Below are 16,531 nucleotides of genomic sequence, written 5' to 3'. Positions count from 1 at the left end.
GTTATGGTACAGAGCTTTGGTGTCATCTGGTTGGTCAATCTGAGAAAACATGGCGTGATGATCAGGCGACTACGTGATCACCTTTGTTGCTGAAGGCTTATTCCACATTCACATATAGTGTATCCTTATGGCTGTGCCGAAATTGCATTGAAGAGTTTCTTCATAAAACGTCGCTTGGCTTGTAACATAAAGGAGTGTCATATACAAAATCAAACCCGGGTAACTCCTTCAAGAGCATCCAGACCCAGACCCAGACCATCTTCCACTCCAGTCAGATACCGATCCACCAAAAGACCCAAATGGTCTTGTCAAAAAAGAAATCAAGGAAAAAAAGGAATCATCAAAATGCTGCCCCGCTGTCCATATGCTTCCAAATGTCCTAAAAGAATGTAGAGAATGATAAAAGAAGATTGCCGCCAAAAGTTGAAAGTCACAATTGGCAGGTATGCCATAATAGATTGCCAGCAGAGGTGGTAATCTAGGCAGGGCACTTGCCGTTGCAGGCCTTGAGGCACTTCTTCTGGATCAGGGCGAGGACGGTCGAGTTGCAAGTGACGGCGCAGGCGCCGCGGCAGACCTGTCCGCCGGTGAGGGGCGCGGGCTCGGGGTCGCGCTCGGTGAGCTCGCTTCGCTTCTTGCAGGCGGCCTGGCAGGCGCCCTTGGCGGTGGCGTTGGGGATCTTGGACTGTTGGACTGGTTAGTGAGGGGATTCAGACAGAGAGCGAGAGAGAGAGAGCGAGAGAGAGAGAGAGAGAGAGAGAGAGAGAGAGAGAGAGGAGACTGAAAGACTTACGCAGACGCCGGAGCAACCCTTCTGGCAGAGCTCCTTGGCCTTGCCCTTGAAGAGGCCGCAGGCGCGGTCCTCGAGGATGTCGCGGGCCTCGACCTCGGACTCGGACTCGACCTCAGACTCGGGCTCGGATCGCTTCCTGTTGCAAGAAGCGGCGCAAGCGGCGGAGCCGACAGGGTTGGGGATGACGTTCTATGGCGAAGCGGTTAGCAGGGTAACCCAAAGGAGTTAGGCTAGAGGAAGAAGGAAATACTTACGCAAGCAACCTTGCAAGCCGCCTGGCAAGCCTTGAGGGCCTTGCCCTTCAGGAGACCGGCGCCGCAGGAGCGGGCGTGGAGCTGGAAGGGCTCCATGTCGGTAGCGTTCATGCTGGGCATGGCGTTGATGCCGGTGGCAACGGCGAGGAAGAGAGTGGCGAACTGAGTGAACTGCATCTTGGCGGTTTGGTTGGTGGTGAAAAAAGGTGGAAGTTGAAGTGTTGGAAAATGGGGTATCAAGTGATGAAGTGAAGTGGTTCGAAGTGAAAAGGCGACTGGCGCAGGCGGTTCGAAGTGAAGCTGACTGTGGAAGAAGACTGTTGGAGTTGTTGGTGGTGAGTGATGAGGAAAAAAGTTGTCTCTTCGGGTCGATCAGCAAGTCCTTATATACACAATTTCACTCCTGCACAACACTGACTTGCTTCGATGTTGTTTCTATCGTGAAGACTAGAAAAAGACTTTACGATGTTGAACTCCCCCGCTTACACGGCAGAGCTGAGCCTACTCCCCATGAATCGCTACTTTGGTAGGGATCTTGTTTCGAAACTTCGCGCCGCCTCGTTGGCCAAGCCTTCTTCTCCGTCGTTCTCTATGGGGTTGGCAGGCTTGTGGTTCTATTTTCGAGCTGTCTGCTAAACTTTAATAGAGAGACAGAGGGGGTCAAAAGTGGGAATCGCATTGGCATCCGAAGTTTATTCTTGGAAGCAGCCAAGCCTGCGGATGAAAGCTTGGCTTTGCGGCTCTGCGGGTGGGACCGATTTCTTTTGTTCAGACGTTCTTCTTGGCATTGGGCCAGTGCTTTGGGCGGGGGGTGTAGGGATGCGCCTCGATCGGGTGGGATCCGAGCAGGGGTATCGGATCAGTCGCATAAGCTGTGCCTATATCATGACTCGTCCGCGTTATGCCTTCACAGCTCTCAGCACGAAAAAGTGGGAAACGCGTTTCAGGTCGCAAGATGATTAAAGTAGTTTGGATAGATAGAGTAAACGTTTATCTCCTCATCGTCTGATTTCGGTCTTTAGAACAAGCGAACGAACAAAGCCCAAGCATGAGGACTCAACCAAACAGTAAAAGGTACAGGGGTAGTGATTCAAGAACGAGATGCATAGACCGAGCTACCAAAAGCATATAAGCGAGTGAATGTGAGAAAGGATGGATTCCTCCAATGGCAAGCAAGCAGCATGTTTGATGTTTCTAAATGGAGAGCTCCGTGTGCATTGCAAGGAGATTCAGATAGATGGACAGTGAGTTGTTTCCCAATGCACCGACTCGAGATAGGGTAAACTGAATGGGTGATCCTCGTCGCCTTCCTAATCTGGAAAGCAACTAGGGCCGTGAGTAGAACATAAGTCGGCTGACCTGGTTGATGTTCAACCTTCAGGGCATTCTAAAAATAGTCCGAAGCAACCACCTTCCGACTCCTGTTCCTCGTTTAGCTCGCTTCTGGTAGGTTCGCAGGGCGTTGTGGGTTTGCATCAAGAGTTCCCAAAAGAAAACTACTCCCCTTCTTGTCCGGTTCGCGTGCAATGCAAGTATACAGGAAGACTGCTTAGTGCAACCTCGGAGTCGCCGAGGACTGGTTACGCCACGGCTCGATCGACTGCGGGAAATAAAACCGCTCGTCAGGATCGTACTGGAGCTTGAGCCTCCGGAGCCTCTCCAAGTTCGCCCCGTAATACAGTCTCTGCGCCTCCCCGCGGCTCAACGTCGGGTCGCGGTAGTTAGCGTACGCGCGCCAGCTGCCGGTCCCGGGTGGCAGAGCGGCCGTGATGTTCGAAACCCAGTCATTGAGCAATGATAGCCCGTTAGACGGGCAGGCCACACTGCTTCCAACGGCGTCGTAGAACTGGATGATGAAGGTCTTGTCGCGGTGCGCAAAGGCCGTGGCGCCGTTGCCCGGCTTGCTGTAGTTGGAGTTCGGCCCGCCCGCCGCGTCGATCTGGAAGAACCAGCGGCGGTCGACCTTGTTCGCGACGCCGTACCAGTAGTCGACAAAGGCTTGAGCGGCTTTGCCGTTGAGGCCATTCAGGGTGAGGCTCTTGGCGAAGAAGTTATCGGGCTTTTGATGATGATTGTTAGCTCGTGGCCCTGATTTAAACCAAGATAGAGAAGAAAATATGATTCTTCGCTTACCGGACCGGGCTCGACATAATCAACCACGACGTCATTGGCAGTCGTGTTGAAGGTGTTATCGACGGAGTAGTGCTTGATCGCATCAAGCCAGTTGACCTGTTGGTACGTAGTGAGACTGCCGTTGGCGGCAGCTAGAAAAGGCGCAATGCTCGACTTCATCTGACTCTCGTCCCCGTAGAACAGCCCCTCGGCGAAAGGGCGGCCCTTCTCGTAGTCAGCAATACGAAAATTGAGCTCCGCGGGCATGACGGTGTTGATATACGTCTCCACGGCGGCCAGGTAGCCCGCGGCCGTTTTCTGGGTCCAGCCGAGCGTCACGCGGAACCAGGTCAGCTTGGCTGGCGCCTCGAAGGTCCGGAGCCGCCAGGACGCCACGATGCCGAAGTTCGGCCCCGCGCCCCCGGATGGCCCAGAACAGGTCCGCGTACTGCGTGGCGCTGGTCTCGACGGCGCTGCCGTTGGCGAGGACGACGGTGGCGCCCTCGACGATGTCTAGGGCGAGGCCGTACTTGTGGGAGCTCATGCCGTAGTCGCCGGAGGTCATGTGGCCCGAGGCGCCAACCCTGTGGGAGATGTTAGCAGATAGGTTCCTGGTCGCAAAGGTACTACTATGACAGGTTTCGTTATACTTGCCTTGAACAGGTGCCATGAGATATTGCCCGGTTTCCTTTGTGGAGTTCTGTGGCCATGTGTCCCAACCTTGTCCCCGGCTGTACTGTAGCGATGTTGGTGGTTGGGTCAAGAGTAACGTTGTGCATGCGATCGAGCTGAACGACGAGATGGCCATTCTCTCCACCAAACCCACCGGAGGTATAGCTATGGCCTCCTGCCTTCGCAGACACCTTGATGTTCAACCCTCTGCCGCAGTTGACAGCACCCTGGATTTGAGGAATGGTGATAGGCACTGCGATGGCGGCAGGGGTATAGGCGGGCAGGCGGGCAGGCGGGCAGGCGGGCAGGCGGGCAGGCGGGCAGGCGGGCAGGCGGGCAGGCGGGCAGGCGGGCAGGCGGGCAGGCGGGCAGGCGGGCAGGCGGGCAGGCGGACGTTGTAGGCCGCTGCATCGCGGTTCCAGTCGATCGAACCTTGCTCGTCGATGGGGACGCCAGAGCCTCGAAGACAGGCGTTGATGTTAGCCCATGATATAGGGGTCGCGCCCTGAGCGATGGGCAGGAGACCACCGAGAATCAAGGCAAGTGAATGCATCTCTTGGGGATTTTGCCTAGGGGACTTTGGGTAACTGGTATTCTATAATCGAATATGAGTTTTGATGTGATTCTGAGTGAGAGAGAGAGAGAGAGAGAGAGAGAGGGGTTTTCAAGACTGGGTGAGACGGTGTCCTTTATATCGCGCGAAAGAGCCCATCTCCATGAGAGACATCGAAGCACCAAATGTTGGAACTTCTTCTCTATTTCGGTTGATGGCGAGTGATATTCATCGCTTCAGACAAGCTTATGCGATGAAATTTCATAGACAAGCGGTGTCGTCCTTGATGAGTAGTTGTCACTGACTGGAGATGCATCGCCAGCGCTTCGGCGCCTCAGAAGCTCTCCGGCGTATTCTTTGGATATTGCTGACAACGCCGGAGGCACCGACGGCTGCATTGAACACATCATCCATGTCGATCATCTCTTCCCCGTCCGAGTATTCCGCAACACTGCGCCATATATCTAGAAATCATTTTGCACATCAGCCAGAAGGCGAGCTATCTGACTCGGCAAATCCGTTCGAGCTCCATTACAGAAGGTTAACGAACGTGAGTATCCAGGTTGACATGATGGAGTGGCTTGCTCTCAGCAACTCCATTGGTCCTCGTAAGTGCTTGTATATACCAATATACTCTGTAACGGATGGGGAATCTGGAAGATCTACACCGACCTGGCCTGGTCTCAGCTGTCCACAGATCTGATCTTTACCACATCTGGAGACCGTTCATGCATGTAATCAGACCAAGAAGCTCAGCTTTATTCCAACCGCCACGATTCTGACTCCCGTGTAACCGAAATTGGTTTTCTGACGTACCCTCCTCGTAAGGGGAGCGGCGTTTCTATCGAAGGAAAGGAGGCACCAGGGCAACTTCGTTGGAAACGCCGCGACCACATAAGCCCAGATTACACGAGGATATTTACAGTAAGCTTAGTCTATCGCACCCTCAACGGTTTGACAGTAACTCATACTCAATCTTGTATCAACATCATTCGCTCCATTACTGGTCCTGTGGCGTGCATCAGATATGCCATCGACCGCTCGTCGCCATCTGTCTCTAGATACAGTTGCCGAGAACTACCGATCCAATGGCTCCTGAAGCCGATAACGGGACATGACTTAACGCACATCTCCTTCATTATTGGGGCGGGTTGGAGCATGCTTACTGGGGCGATAGTTTCCTTAGTCACACACGTGATCGCCTGAGTTTCCCATATTTTCTTCGTTCTTGAATGAATTCAAACGCCGAATGCGGCGGACTTAGCCATGCGGCTATGAGATCAGCCGTTTTTCTGTTTTCGTGAGAGATGACACAGCATGTGTCTTCGGCACTGTCACTCCTGCCGCAACCTACCTCTGGGTTCCACTTTGCATTTTCAAGGTGATCATTTGGAGAGCCGGCTAGGGTAGTCTCGCCGGACTCGTAAGCCGGCAACTGACTGGTGTGTCTTGAGACTATCAAGACCCCGGTGCATCAGGTTTGAAAAAGACGATGGTAGAGGTGGGGGCGGACGTATGGTTCTATGTGGCGTTCAGCTCCTCTTCGAGTGACGTTACTTCGCAATGCCGTTTTTCTTCAGCGTTTTCACTGCCATAGCACCTCACGATGATGCATGCCCGGGGTTTACCGTTCTTTTGGGCGATTGGAAACTAAAATGGCTAACATGGACAACTAACAATAGCGATATTGAATACCGATATCTTTGTACATGCCGTATCTGAGCCTTTTGTTCCTGCTATGGGCCTGAATGGGGCTTCGACGCCACCTGCAGGCATTGGCATCAACGGAAATTGCAGTGCCAATTCATTGGCTGCGAACCATTTTATATGTACTGTGTTACCAAACGTCATGTGAGCTTCTCCAGCTTGAAGCGAAGGACTGTCCCCCCCCCCCCTACTCTCCCCCCTACCCCTTCGTCCACCTTTCCTTTTTCTCCCAAGGTGGAAGGACAAGGCAGTCTCGTCTCCATTTTTATTCTCTATTTTCTCGTCATGCAACTGAGACATTTCTCTCTACTTCTTGCCTCCTTGGTAGAGAATAACCGACGATGTCTATTACACCAGGCCCTACCAGTACGGCGGTAGACCAGGACCCTCTGTATGTCGGTTCCTTGGAGACGGGATTCACAGCGCCGGCGGCTTGCAACACCTCGAGCATGTACTACGACCTCGAGCATGTACTACGCCTCCAACGTGCAATCGCCCCATCACTGGCTGCAACAAGGTCCCACGACCGGAAACGACACATGTTTCCCATCTTCCACTTATGTAGTCAACGGCTACTACTCTCCAGGGTCATGCCCTGACGGCTACACCCAAGGATGCAATCCCAGAACCAGTGCCCGCGCAGGTACGACTATATGTTGTCCAACGTGAGTCTTTCGATCATCACCATGTCGTTGGCGGTAGCTGTTAGTCGAAAGATACAAGGCCTGACCTCGTGGTAGACACTATTACTCTTACACGTGTATACAGCCAATTGTATATTACTCATTCGGCTGCCAGAACGACATGGCATCGGCTGGGTCAACAGTTACCATCACCTCAATCGCCGTTTAGGGTGAGACGTCGGGAGTTTTTAACGAGCTCATCTGCAAGGATCAGATGATATATGCTTACGGGTACGGTTGAAATGGACCACACTTATTCAAGATTACCCTGCGCACGCTCCTGTTTCCATCCCGTGTACAAGTACAAAACGATGTCCCCGTCACGAGCACCTCCCTCTCCACTTCAACATCTACGACTAGTGATACGGCACCGCCAACTTCGACCAGCAGCTCCGAGCCGCCCTCGAAGCCCAGTGAAAGGATCGGCGCCGGCGCTATCGCCGGACTCACGGTCGGTGTCTTGGCCGCGCTAGCCTTCGGAGCCATCTCCACATTTCTTGTCTTGCGCCGGCGGCAGCGCCGCAGAGGCGGGCAGCAGCAAGAAAGGAACCCCTCGAGTAGCAATCCCAACAACAAGAAAGAGACTGAGGATGAACACAGGAATCGGATCACGCTGCACATTAGAGAAGCTCCGGCCGAGCTGTACAGCAGTTAAGTTCCAGGCGAGCTGCATGGGCGAACGGTCAATGCCAACAGCGCGGAACTTGGTGGGCGCAGAGTAGATCCGCAACATGAGTTGCCGTAACCTAGAAAGAAGGATTGTGTATACCACCTCTTAGTCTTGTGTTAGGTCGCATATACCCGCAGCACAGTCCACCTATGTAGGGGCAGTTGGCGTGGTCCTTCCAGTATCCACACCACACGACTCAGGACTCTCTCTCCCTGCTCGTCGTCGCCCACCGCGACTATGCGCATCACGCTATGAGTACCAGCATAAGAGTCAAAGCTTCCATCAATTAACAGGGGATGTGGTCTAGTGGTATGACGTTTCCTTAGCATGCGCTACTCTCTCTTCTCGAGATCGTGTAGTCAGCATGGAAAAGGTTCTGGGTTCGATTCCCAGCCTCTCCACATTATGTTTTGCTCTTTTTGCCAGAACGCACTGCCTTCCTTTCAATCACGCTCAAGCATTCACACCTTGTCGCATACTGCGATGAAAGGCGAAATAACACCTTTGGCCAAATGATCAGTTCAGTGGCTTGCCCTAATATTGCCTTATTTTGCGCCCGGCAAATGGTCACTGGCTGCAAGGGACCTTAAGATGAAAGAGGAAAGGAAACTCACTGCTGAAAAACAGCCTCCCCGTCGTCGCATCGTGCACGACCGACGTTGTCATGGGCAAGACCTCCCCAAACCCATCCTCGAGTACCTTGTCCACCTCGTACCCGCCGCCATTCGGGACCTTCCGGATGCGCATCGCGGCGGCGGCGATGCCATGCGACCCATAAGGGTCGTCGAACGCCGCGCCAAGGTCCTTGGCGACCGGGAAGACGGCGGCCCAGACGTCGCCGTCCTTGTCGACCATGAGGTTGTCGAGAGAATACCCGACGTCGACCGTGTCGACTTTCACGTGCAGGGACCCATTCTTGGCCGGCGCGTAGACGTCGATAGTGCCCAGCATCGAGCTCGGCACGTACAGGCGGCCGTCGTGGTGGTTTTGCACGAGCCCGTTGGGCCAGGAGAGGCCGCTGGGGATGGCGGCCGTGCAGGTTTGCGGGTCGCTGCTGCTGCAGTGCGCGACGCTGCCTTGACTGAATATGGGGGATATGTTGCGTTTCTGTAGTGGCGTGTGTTGGTGAGCTAATCAGGCAACAAAAAGAAGGGGAAGTAAACCGCTGCAGTCACTTACCCAACGGCTCTCGCTGTGCCCAAGATCGTTGGTTATCCAAAACGCATTCGTGTCGTCCCCCACGGCGGCCACGCGGTTCGGCGTCATGATCAGCGGATGCGAAAAGCTGTCGAGGTGCGCCAACCCCTTGGCCTTGCGTCCGCCGGTCGTCCTGAACACCTCGACGGTCTGGTTTCCGCCCGCGGCGGCCTGATCCTCGAGAACCCGGCCCGTCGCGGGGTCGACCGATGGCTTGGCGTCGATGAGCCACAGCCGCACCTCGCCGTCATCGTCATCGTCATGACCACTCATGCCGACAAGGTTCAGGGTCCCGTCGCCGTGCGTGCCGGGGTATCCGGGTGTCTCGAGGACGCGGGTGGTGAAGCCCGCGCCCTCGGGCTCGTCGATATCCAGCACCGCGACGTGGTCCGTCAGGCTGCGGCCCGAGGCATTGAAAATGGCGCCACTGAGATGACGAGCCATACCTCCGTATTAACAATGAGTGAGGCATATCTGTACATAGTCTGTCACGCAGGGCTTCCTGCTGCAGCATGGATTTTACTTACTTGGGTGACCACTGGTGTCGGCCCTTGGGGCTTGAACACGCCAGGAACAGCTGCCTCGTCGCCTCGGAGAGCCACATGTCCTCGCAGGCCTGCAGGCGCTCATCCTCGATCCGGCGGCACTTGTAAGCAGGAAACGCGCTGAGGGGTTCCAGCGTGTGGCCGACGCCGAGGAAGAGGCGGACGCCCGTGTACAGCACGAAGTGGACATTGCTCTGGTACAGGCCCGCTAGGATGGCCGCGAGTATGCCCAGCGCAAAGTTCGTCAGGCCGCCCATGATGTCTGGATTCCGTGGGTAGCCGGCTTGCGTGATAACGATGTTTGCCGGGAGCTGAGCTTACGTTGGAGTGATCTGCGACAAGTAAGATGCCAAGACGAAGAGGTGTAAGGTGAAAGCGATTGGGTGTGACGTCACTACTGTCCGTTTAGGGCGAAGGGTATAGAAGAAGAGTTGGATTTGTTTAATAATTAGGATCAATTATCGCATAGCAATTGCTCAAGTGAACGAATTATTTACATTTGAAAAAGAAAGCGCAACATCTATCGCAGTCGATTTGGGGGCGGCGCAATCAATCCTCCCGTCTTATTATGTGGAGCCCACATTAGTTTTCCAGCTACGCCGTAGACGCTCGGTGTTTTGTCCTCGTGTTTTCTCCGCCGGGCCGTTTAAGGATGCGACAAGTCAGACGTATATCCGTGTCATCAATGCGATCGGGATGAAATGGTCAAAACCATTCGCAATAGTCTGTGACACTGAAATGCAGCCAGTGTTCAATCTGTTCTCCTTCTTTCCACCGCACCCCCTCAATAAATCCCACTCAGGGCCAACCTCCTTTTCCCGCCTCATGATGTGTTGTGCTTAATGACCACCTTGCCCTTCGCCCGCCCCGTCTTGAGCCGCTGGAACGCCTTGGGCGCGTCCTCGTACGCGAACACCTCGTCGACGACGGGCTTGACCGTACCCTCCTGCATCCACTTGCCGATCCCCACGAACGCGTCGTGGTCGTTCTTGGCCATCATGAGGCTGAACCTGCTCCGGCCGCCGCCCAGAAACCCGGGCAGCAGCATACGCTCGACCAGCGTCTTGGCCCCGCCCAGCGACGCCGAAGCGCCCACCTGGACGAACTGACCGCCGGGCACCAGGAACGCGCCCGCCGCCTTGTACAGATCCGCCGGGCTGGACCCGACGTTGTCGACGCAGACCTTGAAGACGGCGCCCTTGGCCTTGAGCACCTCGGTCACGTTTTGGGTGGCGTAGTCGATCACCTCGTCCGCGCCCAGGCGCCGGCATAGGTCCGCGTTGGCCGCCGAGCAGCTCACGACGACTTCCTTGCACCCGAGCGCTTTCGCGATCTGGATGCCCCACGTGCCCGTGCCGCCGCTGCCGCCGTTGATGAAGACGGAGTCGCCGGGCACGACGTAGGGCGCGAGGCTCTGGTACGCCGTCAGGCCCGCCGTGCCGACGCAGGCGGCGTCGACGGGGTCCACGCCCTGGGGAAGTGGCGCGCAGCCCGCGCGCGTCGCGATGACGAACTCGCCGAGGGTGCCGAAGCGGCAGGGCTCCAAGCGGCCGAAGACGGGTGTGCCCTCCGTGAGATCGCTAGAGGTCGACGAGGCGGCGACGACGACGCCGGCGTAGTCCAGGCCCGGGATGGCGGGGTGGCCGAACATGGCGCGCGTGCCGAGGCCGCCGAGGCCCTCGGGCAGCTTGTAGTCGATGGGGTTGATGGTGGCGGCCGTGACGCGCACGAGGACCTCGTTCTTCTGGCTGCCGGCGGAGATCCCCTGGGGCTTCGGGTGCGGGGCGTCGGCGCTCAGGTGGAGACAGGACTCCAGGTTGGGCGAGGCCGAGGTGTAGGTCCAGGCGCGCATGGTTTTCTGGTGCTGGGCGCCGCCTGTGGGGGCAGCGGTGTCCTTGGATTCGGCCATGGTATTCCAGTGCTGATGATGCTGCTGTGATGCTGTTGCTGTGTCGATTCGATCCTTTCCTTGTGGGTGTATGTGGGTGTGTGTGACTGATAGACTTTGGATGGAGGATGAAGGGTGCAGTATGTGCTCGGTAGTTGTTGATGGTGGGGGAACGCCACCTACGGACGGAGGTTAGTGTCTCGGAAATCAAGGTCCTCAAATTTCGTCGTGGACAGGCCCACTTGTGAAACGGATGCTGCCGTGAAGTAGGACCAGGTTTCTGTGATACCAAGAATGGCGCTGCGCTACGATGGGTAGTACCAAATGAAGAAGTTGCTGCATCCAATATGCGAGGATACCGTCTCGCCATAGGCAATTCATAAACATACGCAATGCGAAAGGCTGTTGACGCCCGGCTACTTACATAGTCGTGACGTCACTTGCCGAGCTTATATAGAAGCTAGGCTTCTCGCGATAGTCGACTCCACTATTCGGGTCGGCAGAAAAGGCAGTAATCCACCGTATTGTCGTTGATCCCTCGGCTGAGTTGGGAAAGCAAGTATTGATTAAAGACTAGCAAGTACCATGATAATCAAAACGCTAGCTGGACAGTGAACGCCTCCAGTCATTAATTAGGCACAGAAGAACAAGTTCATCTTCTCCTTGATATTCGCCAGCTCGTCCCAGAAACCATTCTCCGCCGGCACCTTGTCGCCTATGAACGCCCTCAACGCCTCCCCGTCCGCCGGGGCCGTGCACCTGTCGCCAACGTGCATCTCGCGGACCATGTCGTCGAGGCCCATCGCCTCCCTGTCCGCCGCCGTGGACGTGTAAGACTTGTCGCCGACGTACAGCTCGCGGACCATGTCGTCGACGCCCATCGCCGCCGCGGCATCGATGCGACGCGCGTCGACCGCGACCGCGGCCCGGACGAAGCCGGCGACGAACCGGATCCAGAGCTCGACGTCCTCGGGAGAGAGCGCGGGAGGCATCTGGCGGAACTCGACGGTGCGGTAGTGGATCGTGGGCCGGTGGCTGAAGCAGTTCCACTTGAAGTAGCGCGCGTCGCCGCGCTTGCGCTTGGGCTCCTCCTCGTAGCCCTCGGTGAAGTTGACCGTGCCGGCCAGCTGCGCCATCGTCTCGCAGCGCTCCATGCGGTGCCAGAACTCGCACAGGTTGTCCACTTTCTTGGGCTTGGGCTTGCCCTCCTCGGACTCGGACTCGGACTCGTTCGACCCGGGGGTCTGCAGGCTTCCGGCATACTTCCGGTTCCGCCAGCCGCCGGGCATGAGGTCATCAATGGCCTTCTCGAACACCTGGGCGGCTAGGAACAGCAGCCGCGCCTTCTTGACCGGGAAGTCGAGGAGCTTGTTGGTCGCGTTCTGTTCGGGGAAGGAGAAGTGGACGTGGGTCGAACAGTTCTTGAAGAACTTGGGGTACGCTGTGAATATCTCGCTGCCGATGACCGACCAGACGTCGTGGAGCTCCGACTGCTACTCGTCGCTGCTGTCGAAGGAGAAAACGCGGGATTTAATCTCCAGCGGGACCGCGAAGTCTGTGATTAGGATGCAATTAGGGATGGGGGCCTTGTCTGCAAAGACTCGGGAACTGGGCAAACGTACCGCTAGGCTTGATGGCACCACCATCTTCGATGGATGGGTCCCGGAAGAATTGCCATTGCCTATAGTCGTCATCGGTGAAAAAGAGTTGCGAGTCAAGCTTGGGTTTGAGTTGGTTAATGAAGATCTGGCTCTGAGCGTCGCAGAACGGCTCGAAGTGGTCGGTGTTGTCGAGTTCGCCGACCAATCCTCGATCCATCTTAACCACCGTCTCGATCTCGACGCCGAAGTAGATGTCCGAGTCTTCAGGCATTGTGATGGCTTGTAAGACTGATCGATAAGGTTGATGTTCACCAATGTGCTCTGAACTCGACTGTAATGAATGTGGTAGTTATGGTATGGATTCTCAACATTGGTTGAGCGATCATGATGATGCGTCCTCTGTCCCTCTTTTGGCGTGGCAGATATGAGCAGCTGCTGTTTCCAATTGTTCCGCCTGCATTTGCTTCGTTGCTTCTGTTCCTCGTGACTTTTGGGCTGGCAGAGCAATGCGCAGACTTGGTTGTGACTAGTCAGCTATCCCATTGGGGGGGGGGCTATCGCAACTCCCACTTCGAAATAAGGTCATGTAAATGGACATCTTTTAGGTTTGTTCTACTGGTGCTAATACATACATAAATTATTCGGTTTATCGACTTGGAGGAAGGCGGCTTGGTATCGGCTCGCGTGATCGGCCCCCTAAATGATTAGTATTGAGTCGAGCCATGCCTGCAGTAAAATGACACGTGTACACCTTCCCGCTTCAACTCGGATACATCATCTACCGTGATTTGCCCTCCCAAGTATAGCATGAACTGGATCACCCGCCAGCTCAGCACTCTCCCATGCGCCCAACTCCGCCGGTCCCCGTCCTTGCCTCTGCATCACAGAATCATCTGGTGGAGTCTCGACCTCGCACAGGGGCATTGGATGGAGCTCTCCTGTATGCTGCTTCTGTTGCTCCTGGCTCTCCACATCACCATCGCGATCTTGGCAGTATTTGTCCCCGGAGATGTAAGCACTGGAACCGCCACCGGTGGTGGCATAGTCTCGGTGTTGCTCCTTGTCCTTCTGAGGACTCAAGAGACGCCACAGAAGAACGCAACCGAATCCCAGGAGCGCGGATAGCGGTATACCGACACCCAGGCCGATGCCGATGCCGAGTTTCTATTCTTCGCTGAGGCCGCTGCTGCTGCCTGGTGTCGCTGAAGAATTACTGGTGGCGGTCGTTGATGATATGAGGACCACACTGCTGCTGCTGCTCTGGATAGTGCTGGATGGCGATGGTGATGGTGACGTTGGCTGAGCGGCGGAGGCATTAATACTCGAGCTGGTGATGTTGAACTCCCGGCTGATGGCCTCGGGTTTCCGTTGCCCTCGAAGAAGAGGCTGAAGCTAAAGACGTTACTGTGGTCCAGCGTCTGATTCGTGACTACAGTCCATTGCCAGATGCCCTTTTTGTTGGGGAACGTGATATTGCCTATATGCATGTTGCGTACTAAGAAAGCAAGCTTGCAAATGTTAGAGCAAAGTGGCCGTTGGCGAACTCACGGAAGATATACTCGGCATCCTCTGGAGGGCTGTTGTTCTGGAAGAGAAGAAGCGAGAGCGGGGACTGGAGGACTTCGTCCGTGGTCCACTCCACTTTGAAGTTCGAGCTGACGGGGTGGACGGGGTTGGTAGCGAAATCCACAGCATCACCCTCGAACTTCTGCGCTGGATTGACAAACACCAAAGCGCCGAGAGCTCCTGCTGAGTATAGATACAGCCATGCTACGGCCGCTGTTAAAGCCGAGCGCCGTCGTAGCAGTAGCGTGGGAATAATACTAGTAGGTCTCTGTCTGTCGTTTCACATAAGACGAAACGATGCAAGAGTATGTGAGTCAAGAATGACAAGGCCGAGACCTTGACAGAGCGGGCACTAATACTAGCTGTATGTCAATATGCCAGCCGGGGAGCGCCAGCCATGCACGCAGAATTGAGAAAGTCCGACAGCCTCTAGACGTTTGTGCAACACACCAGCAGCATCTAGTGTCTCTACCGAGTTGGGCTGAACGGTTCACCCCTTGCATGCGCAGTGAGACTTACGTTATACAACATTCCGGTATTACCTGAATGCTGACTATGCATTCTAATCACAGCCTCCAGAGGTAGAAAGCGTCGTACGACCTTTACTAGTATATGATGATGATATCAATCTGAATCTTCTACTATTCGTTCAATTGGAAGCTTCTCCTTCCCTACGAATCGGTTCCCACCCGTCTCCTCGTGTTCCTTTCCCGGGCCGGCCCTTGGCGCTTCTATGGTTTTTCTTTCCTTTCTTTTTCCACGAATTATCCCTTCCAGCCTCTCACGCTTGTCAGGATTCTACTGCGAGCCCAAAAGCCTATTCTTGCCGCCCGGCCATATATGACCAAGCTGAATTCATCCATTGCTTCTCAGAGCCTTATCCGCTGATCGGTATCTGAATGCACCCAGTAATAAGCACTAGTTTCAGCTGTGGCGCGTGTTGTCGGCTCTCTGGTCTTCCGGCGGCTACGCGACGACCCAACGGCGTCAGCCCTCTGAAACGATCCGCACAGCAACCAAGTCAGTGGACAGGTTAACGACAAGCGCCCCCTGGGGGGCCAGCCTGATGGTCAAAATGCCGACCAAGATACACCCTACACGCATCAATGTAAAGGTCCGGGGAATAAGACATGCCCATAGTTCGACACACAAGGTCACATGCCCAGCTCCGCGGGTCCTATTCGTCTTGACGCCCCCTCGGCCTCGTAGAGCTCCGTTGATTGGAGCTCTCTAGGAGGCGCGGTCGCCGTTTCGCCTTCGCTATTATGTCGGCCCGCCTGCTGCTGCTGCTGCTGCTTCTCAGGATCGGCTGGCGCGTGAACTTGGCCCTGCTGGTTTATCTGCCGGGTCCAGAGATGCCACAGAAAGAAGTAGCCGAGTCCTAGTAAGGCAATGAGGGGCAGTCCAGTACTCAGGCCGAGGCCGAGTCCGAGCTTCAGGTCCCCGCTGCCGCTGCCGCTGCCGCTGCCGCTGCCGCTGCCGTTGCCGTTGCCATTGCTGTTGGCGCTGCTTTTGGGTGAATGAGATATAACGACAGTGGAAGTCACGTTCGACCACGACGTGGCTGGTGGGAGGAATGGCGTCGGCTGCGTCGGCAATGAGGCGGTAATCGTGGCAGGGGAGCGCAGGGAGGGGAGACGGCCGATGATGGCGTCGACCTCGGACCGTGGTGGCGGCATCAGGCGAAGCATCGCCCGCAGTAGTAGTGAAAGTGTAGGGTTGTGCTCTCGGCGTGAGGTCAAGTATGACGCCCCCATGGGGCTCCTGGCTAGGAACGCCTTCAGACTGACAAGGGAGCCATGATACTAAAAGCGCAGAGCGCCGCCTTGGTAGTATACGAGGCATGATAACGTCCGCAGTACCTCTGCGGCGAGCGTCAGGGCAAGTATTCCGCCCCTTATTTAAGGATGTTTTGCAAGGGCAAATAGGAACAGGATCACTGGGCTCCAGAAGACAGAAGACTGGAAAGCAAAACGAGAGTGCTGGGAAGCGGGAAATAACGCCGCATACCCTCAAGTCATGTCGCCGGTAAGTAAAGTAGGCAAGAGCCGAACATGCCATTGAGAGAGCCTGATGGCCCCCCAAGGGTCTGTGGAGCACACCACTTATACAGCGTAATGATATATTGGGTCGAGCGGCATATGTTCCAATCCAATTCCACCTGGGAGATAGGTACTGCACAATACTGCAGCCCTCCTTGACCGCGGCGTCTGCTTTGCTCATTGGTACATGACCTGCATCGAAACCTACGTTCCTGCAATGGGATTTCCTGCATGCCGATCTTGCTGAC

General features: G+C 55.6%; 8 protein-coding genes across 8 annotated transcripts; 1 reads left to right on the top strand and 7 right to left on the bottom strand.

Moving 5' to 3' along the window:
* Window positions 1–478: 478 nt before the first annotated feature.
* On the bottom strand, window positions 479–1,224 carry PG994_004409 (uncharacterized protein; the record flags this gene model as incomplete). The annotated part of the gene is made up of 3 exons (XM_066855818.1): window positions 479–685; window positions 794–982; window positions 1,048–1,224. The coding sequence occupies 3 exons, from the start codon at window positions 1,222–1,224 to the stop codon at window positions 479–481; spliced, it is 573 nt and encodes a 190-aa protein (XP_066717985.1).
* Window positions 1,225–2,596: 1,372 nt separating this feature from the next.
* PG994_004408 (uncharacterized protein) lies at window positions 2,597–4,384 on the bottom strand (the record flags this gene model as incomplete). Its single annotated transcript, XM_066855817.1, has 5 exons — window positions 2,597–3,106; window positions 3,181–3,384; window positions 3,443–3,743; window positions 3,880–4,058; window positions 4,226–4,384. The coding sequence occupies 5 exons, from the start codon at window positions 4,382–4,384 to the stop codon at window positions 2,597–2,599; spliced, it is 1,353 nt and encodes a 450-aa protein (XP_066717984.1).
* A 2,393-nt stretch (window positions 4,385–6,777) lies between these two features.
* Window positions 6,778–7,429, top strand: PG994_004407 (uncharacterized protein; the record flags this gene model as incomplete). The annotated part of the gene is made up of 2 exons (XM_066855816.1): window positions 6,778–6,795; window positions 7,037–7,429. 2 exons carry the CDS (start codon window positions 6,778–6,780, stop codon window positions 7,427–7,429), a joined length of 411 nt encoding a protein of 136 aa, XP_066717983.1.
* A 582-nt stretch (window positions 7,430–8,011) lies between these two features.
* Window positions 8,012–9,443, bottom strand: PG994_004406 (uncharacterized protein; the record flags this gene model as incomplete). The annotated part of the gene is made up of 3 exons (XM_066855815.1): window positions 8,012–8,551; window positions 8,624–9,068; window positions 9,169–9,443. The coding sequence occupies 3 exons, from the start codon at window positions 9,441–9,443 to the stop codon at window positions 8,012–8,014; spliced, it is 1,260 nt and encodes a 419-aa protein (XP_066717982.1).
* Window positions 9,444–10,009: 566 nt separating this feature from the next.
* On the bottom strand, window positions 10,010–11,095 carry PG994_004405 (uncharacterized protein; the record flags this gene model as incomplete). Its single annotated transcript, XM_066855814.1, has 1 exon — window positions 10,010–11,095. One exon carries the CDS (start codon window positions 11,093–11,095, stop codon window positions 10,010–10,012), a length of 1,086 nt encoding a protein of 361 aa, XP_066717981.1.
* Window positions 11,096–11,706: 611 nt separating this feature from the next.
* On the bottom strand, window positions 11,707–12,946 carry PG994_004404 (uncharacterized protein; the record flags this gene model as incomplete). The annotated part of the gene is made up of 3 exons (XM_066855813.1): window positions 11,707–12,567; window positions 12,598–12,629; window positions 12,697–12,946. The coding sequence occupies 3 exons, from the start codon at window positions 12,944–12,946 to the stop codon at window positions 11,707–11,709; spliced, it is 1,143 nt and encodes a 380-aa protein (XP_066717980.1).
* Window positions 12,947–13,449: 503 nt separating this feature from the next.
* On the bottom strand, window positions 13,450–14,772 carry PG994_004403 (uncharacterized protein; the record flags this gene model as incomplete). Its single annotated transcript, XM_066855812.1, has 4 exons — window positions 13,450–13,743; window positions 13,998–14,170; window positions 14,224–14,509; window positions 14,761–14,772. 4 exons carry the CDS (start codon window positions 14,770–14,772, stop codon window positions 13,450–13,452), a joined length of 765 nt encoding a protein of 254 aa, XP_066717979.1.
* A 623-nt stretch (window positions 14,773–15,395) lies between these two features.
* Window positions 15,396–15,998, bottom strand: PG994_004402 (uncharacterized protein; the record flags this gene model as incomplete). Its single annotated transcript, XM_066855811.1, has 1 exon — window positions 15,396–15,998. The coding sequence occupies one exon, from the start codon at window positions 15,996–15,998 to the stop codon at window positions 15,396–15,398; it is 603 nt and encodes a 200-aa protein (XP_066717978.1).
* Window positions 15,999–16,531: the final 533 nt, after the last annotated feature.

This window comes from Apiospora phragmitis (genome assembly GCF_038363925.1).
Source record: "Apiospora phragmitis strain CBS 135458 chromosome Unknown utg000005l:1.0-4161743.0:1.0-4166827.0, whole genome shotgun sequence".
Lineage (NCBI taxonomy): Eukaryota > Fungi > Ascomycota > Sordariomycetes > Amphisphaeriales > Apiosporaceae > Apiospora > Apiospora phragmitis.
Note: the sequence above shows the minus strand (reverse complement) of the source record. Positions and strands in the feature narration are given on the sequence as shown.